We start from the raw sequence: 9,647 nt of genomic DNA on the forward strand, positions 1-9,647 counted from the left end.
GTGTATTTTTTATTCATCAGATCAAAGCTTTCAGAAGGGAAAAGCGTCTGTGGGGTGAAAGCGGTGGCTCTTTGAAGCCTGGCAAGTGAAGCAACAGCTCATTGCTGTCAGCGGTAACAAATACAGGACAATCCCGGAAAACCTCGCAAAAGACACACACGTTGTCGAAAAGTAATTAATGATTAAATGTTTCAGCAAGTGAATTTTGTTCTCCCTGAGCCAGAGATGAGAACAGTGAACAGGAGATTACGTGACTACAGGCTGCGCTGATGCAACGCGGTCCGACTTTGTGTTCAGTGTGAGAGGCAGTTCGGGGCTTTCCTTCTCCTCACGATAAAGTTTCCACAAGCTGCTCAGCTGCTCTTAAATATTACAATTTCAAGCAAATTGCTCTCTTAAATTGACCACATTTGAAGTCATTTTAGCTGGGTGAGTCTTCAGCGGGAACAACATGAAAATTGCCCCTCAGATGCTGCCAGATTGGAGAAATGCAAAAATCAATTAGACTGCGACCACATGGATGAAGAGAGCGAGACAGAACCCAGCAGCTGAGCAATTCTAATTTTGCATTATTAATGCTCCACAGTTTCCTGTTCGGCTTTGGAAAATGTGCTCATTCTGAGGCTTACAATCACCAAAAAGTGCCTCTTTAAGATCTCTATTTTACACACCTGCACACCTTGTGTGCAGATATACTGTTGAAATACTCACAAATTGCTTCAACATCTGTACTGATTCGGTATTTTCTATATACTTTAGAAGTTCATGCAAAACTGTGCAAATAGGTCAATTTATAATTTTTTGCAAAGTGGTTCAAGAAATGTTGAGTAATACATAACATTAAACCAATACTACAGTCAGACACGGCAACATTCAAGCACAAACAGACATTCTAAACAGTTTTTTGAGAAATTTGACACTAAATATGAGTCATAAATCCCTTCATTGTATATGCACATGAATTAATCAGCCCAGCCCTGCTTGCTAGCATCTGTCTCCATCTGTACGCCCACTTGAAGCTTCCTGAAATAATACCTCTCAAAGCTGGAAATGTCAAACTGCACTCTGTCATATACTGTGTGAATTCTGTACAGTTACAGTCCTGAAAAATACACACTGGTGTTACGGAATATGTCTGCACACTCTCTTGGAAAACTCCATTACTTATGTATGTTTGTCTATGTTACCAATATACAATTCTGGTGGAGAAAGGCTCAGTGACAGCACTGTTTGCACTTAACAGCACCAAAATGAGACGATGGATGGTGTCCTGGGGTATCTCCTCCCAGAACTGGACCAGAGCATCACTGAGCTCCTGGACAGTCTGAGGAGCAACCTGATGGTGTCGGATGGAACAAAACATAATGTTCCAAAGGTGTTCTATTGGATTCAGGTCAGGTGAGCGTGGGGGCCAGCTAATGGTATCAGTTCCTTCATCCTCCAGGAACTGCATGAGTTCTCTTACCACATAAGACTGGGCATTGTCCTGCACCAGAAGGAATCCAGGACCACTGCACCAATGTAGGGTCTGACAATGGGTCAAAGGATTTCATCCTGATACCTAATGGCAGTCAGAATGCCATTGTCCAGCCTGTAGAGGTCTGTGTGTCCCTCCATGGATATGCCTTCCCACACCATCACTGACCCACCACCAAACCGGTCATGCTGAACAATGTTACAGGCAGCATAACGTTCTCCACGGCTTCTCCAGACCCTTTCATGCCTGTCACATGCACTCAGGGTGAACCTGCTCTCTAAAATTCTACAATTCTACAATTTCATTTAGCAGACGCTTTTGTCCAAAGCGACGTACAACACAAGCAAGAATTCAGACATAAGGAAAAACTTGTAGTAAGTGCAAAAAGTGCTTCAAGTGTGATTGGTCAAAGGTGTTGCCATCAAGTTGAAGAAGAATTGCCCCCCCCTTTTTGTTACTTTGTCAGCGCTAAATAAGTGCTGGGTTTTGGACCACCTGATTTATTCAACCCCTAAGGTGGAGTCGGATTAAGTGCCTAGGTGTTCTCTGAACAACTGAGTCTTCAATTGTCTCTTAAAAGTAGAAAGGGACTCAGCAGAACGCACAGAGTGCTCTCATCTGTGAAAAACACAGGGCACCAGTGGTGGACTTGCAAATTCCTGTGTTGCCAACCAAGCTCCATGGTGTCGATCAGCGAGCATAGGGCCCACCAGAGGACGCTGGGCCCTCAGACCATTCTCATTACATCTCTTTCTGATTGTTTGGTCAGAAACATTCACACCAGTGGTCTGCTGGAGCTCATTTTGTAGAGCTATTGCAGTGCTCATCCTGTTCCTCCTTGCACAAAGGAGCAGATACCTGTCCTGCTGATGGACCTTCTACAGTCCTGTCCAGCTCTCCCAGACTAACTGCCTGTCTCCTGGAATCTCCTCCATGGGCTTGAGAATGTGCTGGGAGACACAGCAAACCTTCTGGTGATGACACACATTGATGTTTCATCCTGGAGGAGTTGGACTGTCTGTGGAACCTCTGTAGGGTCCAGGTATCACCTCATGCTACCAGAAGTGACTCTGACCCTAGCCAAAAGCAAAACTAGTGAAAAACAGTCAGAAAACATTAAGAAGGAAAAAAATGTCAGTGGCCTTCACCTGTAAACTCATTCCTGTTTTGGGGGTTCTCATTGTTACCCCTCCAGTGCATCTGTTGTTAATTTTATGAACACCAAAGCAGCTGAAACTGACTAAAAAGCCCCTCAGTTACTTATTGACCAGATCAGTATCCCACATGTTTCACTGATTTGATGCAATACTTAGATTAAAAAGTGTTCCTTAATTTTTTTGAGCAGTGTATGCACGATGCAGCGCTGATGTCTGTCCGTGTTCCGCGCTCTGGTCAGATGGAGATTTCTGTTGCATTGCGCGCTCACTTCTGCTTTTGATGACGTATCGTGCTCAGACGATTAGTTGACGCATCATTAGTTGCAGCACTAATTAGAAAGTGTCAGAATCTTTTTGAACCTGTTATAACGTGTCAGAACTTTTTAGAACATGTTAGAACATGTCAGACTTAGGTAAAACATGTTAGAACATGTACCAAAACTTTGTTAACATCATCAGTAGCAACTGTGCTAAATTGCCTTGAAGCTGCTTTTAGATTGTTCTGCTGATAGACCCACTATAACATTATAGATGACCGATGGAGGTTATTTGCTGGTTAGCACTTTCGCCTTGCAGCAAGAAGATCCCCGGTTCAAATCCCGGCCTGGGCCTGGGATCTTTCTGCATGGAGTTTGCATGTTCTCCCTGTGCATGCGTGGGTTTTCTCCGGGTACTCCGGCTTCCTCCCACAGTCCAAAAACATGCTGAGGTTAATTGGTTACTCTAAATTGTCCGTAGGTGTGAATGTGAGTGTGATTGTGTGTCTGTATATGTAGCCCTGTGACAGACTGGTGACCTGTCCAGGGTGTCCCCTGCCTTCACCAGAGTCAGCTGGGATAGACTCCAGCACCCACACCGTGACCCTAATGAAGATTAAGCGATTAAGGAGTGCATGATAATGTATGGATGGATGGATGATGGAGGCAGCCATGTTTGAAGTTCCTCTTTCTAAGTCCAGTATCAATCAGCCAATCAGCTGTCAGTCACTGGTTGCTATAGTGATTCCCTTCAGAGTTTGGGAGCAGAGAGTATCAGACAGACTAAGGATTAGACCCTGGAACAAACCATCACAGCTCAAAAACTAAGTCGTATTGAAAACAAGCTTTGATCATGTGAAGCAGAATCTTGTGAACATTCTGATGTATTTTCATGTCCGTTCTGTTTTTTCTGCAGATTTGGTGGCAAGTTAGAAAGACTGTTTCTGATTTTCACTTGAAACTTTGGAATTCAAATACAATGGGAGTGGGTGAGAGTTTTGGTCACTTTGAGCTCTGAGATGATTCATGAAAAGTACATTATTCCTACAGTAAGGAACTCACTCATGGTGGAAGAGGACAGAATACCTACATTAATGTGTAAAGATTGTTCATATAGATGAGAAACTGTGGGGAGACTAGTTTAACGACACTTCTTGTCATAAAAAGTTTCTGGTCAAAATTACAGTGGGTGACATCACAGGTAAAGAAAAATTCAGAATTTTCTAAATTGTAAAACAAACTGTGACTACCTTAAAACTGTGAGAGATACCAAAACATGGACTTAGACAAACAACATCCAAAGCCTTGTGATTTGTTTAAAATGTGAATAAAGTTTAAACGGTCTCTACTGTAAAATCTACCAGAGCTACAGGGTTCTAAAGATGGCTGGTGTTGGCAGTTTCCTGGCTGACTTCCAATTCATTTGAATGTGGATTTTTTTTTTCAGTTTTTCAAGAATTTTCTAAAAAACATACAACAACTCATTGCCAAAAGTCACAGCACACCTTTCTTGATTGAGTCACGTGTTTTGATCATTTGGATGGGTTTTCTCAAAAATGCTGGATGAGTAAGGGGTGAAAATTAGGTTCATCAGTCCAAGGAATATTAATAAGAGAACTTACGCACTGGCATTCTTACGTATGTGATTATTTTAATAAATGTTCTTGTTACTAAATACATTGATATGGATCTGCAGCACAGATTCATCAAATTCAAAACAAATCCATAAGAATTATGTTATTTAAAAAAAAGTGCTTTTCAGATTTTTTTTTTTTAGTTAGCTAAACCGGGCTGCACAGTGGACGTAGTGGTTAGCACTTTGGCCTTGCAGCAAGAAGATCCCTGGTTCAAATCCCGGCCTGGGCCTGGGATCTTCCTGCATGGAGTTTGCATGTTCTCCCTGTGCATGCGTGGGTTTTCTCCGGGTACTCCGGCTTCCTCCCACAGTCCAAAAACATGCTGAGGTTAATTGATTACTCTAAATTGTCCGTAGGTGTGAATGTGAGTGTGATTGTGTGTCTGTATATGTAGCCCTGTGACAGACTGGTGACCTGTCCAGGGTGTCCCCTGCCTTCACCCGAGTCAGCTGGGATATACTCCAGCACCCCCCATGACCCTAGTGAGGATAAAGCGGTGTATAGAGGATGGATGGATGGATGGATGGATGGATGGATGGATGGAGGGATGGATAGTTTACTAAACCAATCTGAAAAGGCTAAATTGTAATCTTAAATAATTCTGAATTTATAACATTTCACTCCATCAGACTGATGACAAGAATTCTTTCTATGAAGTAAATCTTTCATATCTTACCGAGTCACACGCCAATTTCTTCTTGGACTGGAGGAACTCTGGGATTTCTCTGAAATATTTTTTCTCAATGAGCTCCTCTGGGGTTTTTCCTTTCCATTCATCTCCATACAGCACTGACAGCTTTTCAACAAGGTCACGGTAAACTTCATTGTCTTCAACTTCCTGTTCTTGATCTTTGTTAATACCATTAAACCGTGTCAGTGGCGAAATCTCATTTTTCCACTCCTAAAAAGTAAAAATAATTACAACTTAGTTGTCAGTAAAAGTATGTAGTGTAACCAGTGGATGTAGTCTTAAAGCGACATCACAGGTCATTTTACCTCAAGTGTAATGAACTCAATGTCTGCTTCATACTTGGACTTGATGTTTGCCTCCACTTTAATCACGACTGAGGTACAGGCAATTAGTCTTCCAGAGGGCAACAGATCCTTCTCTCCAATGATGGCGTTTATCAAAGAGCTCTTTCCAGCTCCAGTTTTACCAAAGACACCGATCAGTTCCCTCTTGTCTGTCTCCAGATCATGGATTTCATCCCTGCAAAGAATTTAAATTAGTTAACTAAGTCATTTGAGAAATATTCACACGAACACTAAAAATACTAATAACACGAACAATGTGTGTCAAACTGAAGAAGACATCTGTCTGTGACCAGCCTGCTGAAGTTTCATTTAGACGTGGTAATCAGCATTTTAAAAAAATATATATATAGAACAATTTCTGATCTTTTTCTGAGCGAATAATTTCTTTGTTCTGATCTTTTGTGAAATTTGCTCTCAGGACTCCCTTGTAAAAGAAATCTTGATATTAGTGTAAAAATTAAAGGTTAACTAATTACAGATAAGTCCTGATGCCATACGGTGTTCTGTTGTCATTTCTAGTAAACTCTGTTCTCTCTGTGGATCTGGTTCATGGTCAGCTGTAGACCAGGAAAACTTAATACTCACTTCAGGAAAGCATTGAGCTTCGTGTTGTCTTGGCGATGAAGTCTAGCAAGAACTGATCCCATGATATTTTTCACATCAGACAGTATGATTGATTCTGTTGGTGTAAAAATAAGGAACTATTCAGATGGAAGCATGAACCAGTTTATTCAATTACTGCACAGAGTCGTGAACTTTTAAAAAAGAAGGAAAGAAAGAAAAAAATGTGAAACATGAGAGGAATTTTCTCTACAAAGTAAATGTAGGATGCCTCAGAGTGGATCATACTTTAGCTACTTCCAAAATGAATTTAATATCTACATATATTCATGCTGTTGACTGTTAAAATGAGATCTTTTTAAAGTGCCTCAGACATCAGAAAGCCAACGAGAAAGTATTTGCTTTGCAGAGAAGTTTAGCCCCTTAAACTTCAGTGTACCGCCGGCGGTACACCTACTAATTTGCATAGGAATTTCAAGAATGTCCGACGGCTGCAAACACGATTATACAAACACTATACGCCGATGGAAAGCTTAGATTCTCATGAATCTGCCGGTATAAACCACTTTCAGATGCGATTACCACAGCGGGTGAGAAAAACACATTTGTCCAACAAAAACGAATATTCATCCATCCGTTCTCTATACACGGCTTCAACGCACACAGCGCGACTCACATTTCCGGGTTTATTATTACACACAAAAAAAAAGATTCCACAAAAAACGGCCATAATCCAACCTTTTACATCCGGATGACACAAGCCAGTAAACTATTTTATCCAAAACATGTCCTGAAGTCGGTATAAAATCCACGAATCGGTCATTTTCAAGGAAATGCACCTCGCGATGCCCGTCCAATATTCCCCGTATTTTTCCTAATTTTTTTTATTTAAAAATAGAATATTAGCGACTTTTTGTACTGAAAACGGCTGGAATTGACTGAAGCTTAAAGGGTTAACCAGAAATCAGCTGTTGATTGACAATGTTCAGAAAGAAATGTAGTTACCTGTGTATGATTGGGTTTTATTGTCACGTTGTCGTTTATTTGGTGATTTCCATTTGCTGGATTCACCTTGAAGATCCAACTTTCTCTTCCCTGATTAAAACAAAAGAAGTTAGGTTAGTTTCCTGTCCTCTGTGTCTCCTTAGGAGAATCATTTTTATATTTTATAATCAATAAGAGGCTGTGTATCTCACCTTGAGAACTTGTTGATGGTAAAACCTGAACATGAATATGAACTGATTGTTAAACAGAATTTAATCAAGAAACTTTACAAAATATTCTGGCTGTTTACACGACTTTGTACTTCTACGGTCCAGAATATCAGCATGTCCACTCATCACATGTAAAATTCATCCTTACCTGAACTGAATCAGCTGCTTCTTCACGCTCCTGTTGACTCTGCAGAAATCATTTAATGCAAGTGTAAAGTCATGGAAAAGTTTGAGCAGAAAATGGAAATAGAATCTGTTTAATAAATCCTGTCTAATCAGAATAAAACTGTAACTAACTTACTGGAACAGGAGAATCTGCTGCTGCCTGATTTGTGTTTTGTTCTTCCTGGTGACAAAAAGATAATCAAAAATCTTTGTAAATAATATTATTGTCAATGAGATACTCTAAACTTTTATCCATAGACATCATCATAATTTGAATAAAAGTTCCCTGTAACAGCATTCATCTACATTAGTGAGGTTTATGACACCAAATGTTAAAGTGAGCAGAATATCTTCAGATGCAGAACATTACCTTTAACTGCTTGAGTTGTTTGTTGAATTTTGCTCTTGGTCCCATTTTTGGGATCAAGTCTTTAATGTCTTTATCAGCAAGATCATACAGACTTTCCTTGTCAATTTCTTCATCTGTAAGTCAGGATACTAAGTTAAATCTTTGTCATACATAAATAAACATTATCTTCAAATAGCTGCAGAAATCTATCCCATAAAGCAGTGAAACATGTGGACACAGCTGTTAATGTGTCAGTGGCTGTATGAGCTGAATGCATCTTCATTCTCTTCTACTGTAACTTTATTTAACAGCCAACAAGATGCTCCAGCAAAGCTCATGTCTCTGCTTGTTCTGTGTGATGATGTACAAATGTTTTACCATCAGTATTTCTGTTCACTCACAGATGAGAACAATAGAACCAGCAGAACAATGCTGCAGCATTTTTATGTCTGTATTAGTACATGTTATGTTTCATTATTGACAGATCACATCAATAATGAATAATACTGTACAAAGCAATTATATATGGTCATACTTTACCTTTAAATCTATCAATGAGCTCACTAAGACCCCATTCAGTCAGTTTGTTACAAACAAAGTCATCCATGACCAAGAACAGGAACTGAAAGATAAATGAAAATGTTGTCATCAATCATTACTGCTCAACATTTCAGAGTGTTGTGATTAATTACCCCTTAACTGCATTTACATGGAGCTTATACAGGAAGATGAATCAGCTCTGAGTTGTGATCGAAGCTTAAATGGTTCACCTGATATTGAAGGTAACGCAGACCAGAGCAGGTGAGGAGTTCAGGAGGGCAACGTCAGTAGAGAGACACAGACCTGCAACAGGCAGCCAAAGACATGAGGAAAAAATACAGCAGCAACAGTTCAGGAACAACAGGAGTTAAGAAACAGGAGAGTTCTATAAAAAAGGAACAGATCAGAACAAAATAAACTCTATGAGAGAGGCAGCAGGAATAAACCTGCAGTCAGAGACAGACCAGGAATAAAGAACAGATAAACAGGTGTGGCTCATGTGATCAAAAAAAGGTTGGAAAATTTGACTCGGAGCTGATGGGAGTGGCTGGATCTGAAAAAAAACAGGAGAGTTAGTGGAGAGAAGACAAAGAGCAGCAATAAATAAATGAAGGAAATGTGACATTCAGTTGTGTCTTAGAGGAAACAAACAGCTTTGAAGGCTTTGAAGTTAGAATAGAATAAAATCACACTCAGATTTTCAGCATGTACACCACCATTCACAAGTTTGGATCACTTAGAAATGTTCTTATTGTTGAAAGAAAAGCAGTATTTTCAATGAACATAACATTAAATGAATGATAAATCCAGTGTAGACATAGTTAATGTGGTAAATGACTATTGTAGCTGTAAACAGCTGATTTTTAATGGAATATCTCCATAGGGGTACAGAGGAACATTTCCAGCAACCATCACTCCTGTGTTCTAATGCTATATTGTGTTAGCTAATGGTGCTGAAAGCCTCATTGATGGTTAGAAAACCCTTGTTCAGTTATGTTAGCACATGGATAAAAGTGGAAAACATGGAATTATCTGGATGATCCCCAACTTTTGAACATTGTTTTTCTATCTAACAAATCTATAGCCTCTTATTGAGAGGATTATCAGTGCAGAATAGCACAGCAGGAGGGTCAGAGTTCTGCATGTTATTTTGCCATCAGATGTAATTTGTGTGTTTGTTGTTCCGTCGTTCACCAACACGTCTGCACTGGTGTTTGATTTCACTCGTCCTGTTTGTCTCCACCTCTCACTCTCC

General features: G+C 40.0%; 1 protein-coding gene across 1 annotated transcript in view; it reads right to left on the minus strand.

The window, feature by feature from the left end:
- The window catches only part of LOC110946945 (nuclear GTPase SLIP-GC-like), a 67,415-nt gene extending 58,748 nt beyond the window's left edge, over positions 1 to 8,667 (minus strand). The window contains exons 1-2 of the mRNA XM_051941170.1: positions 8,623 to 8,667; positions 8,393 to 8,474 (exon numbers count right to left, since the gene is read on the minus strand). Coding sequence (XP_051797130.1) covers positions 8,393 to 8,459 — 67 coding nt within the window. The 5' untranslated portion in view covers positions 8,460 to 8,474; positions 8,623 to 8,667. The remainder of the gene's footprint in view (positions 1 to 8,392; positions 8,475 to 8,622) is intronic.
- Positions 8,668 to 9,647: the final 980 nt, after the last annotated feature.

This window comes from Acanthochromis polyacanthus, chromosome 21 (assembly GCF_021347895.1).
Source record: "Acanthochromis polyacanthus isolate Apoly-LR-REF ecotype Palm Island chromosome 21, KAUST_Apoly_ChrSc, whole genome shotgun sequence".
Classification (NCBI taxonomy): Eukaryota; Metazoa; Chordata; class Actinopteri; family Pomacentridae; genus Acanthochromis; species Acanthochromis polyacanthus.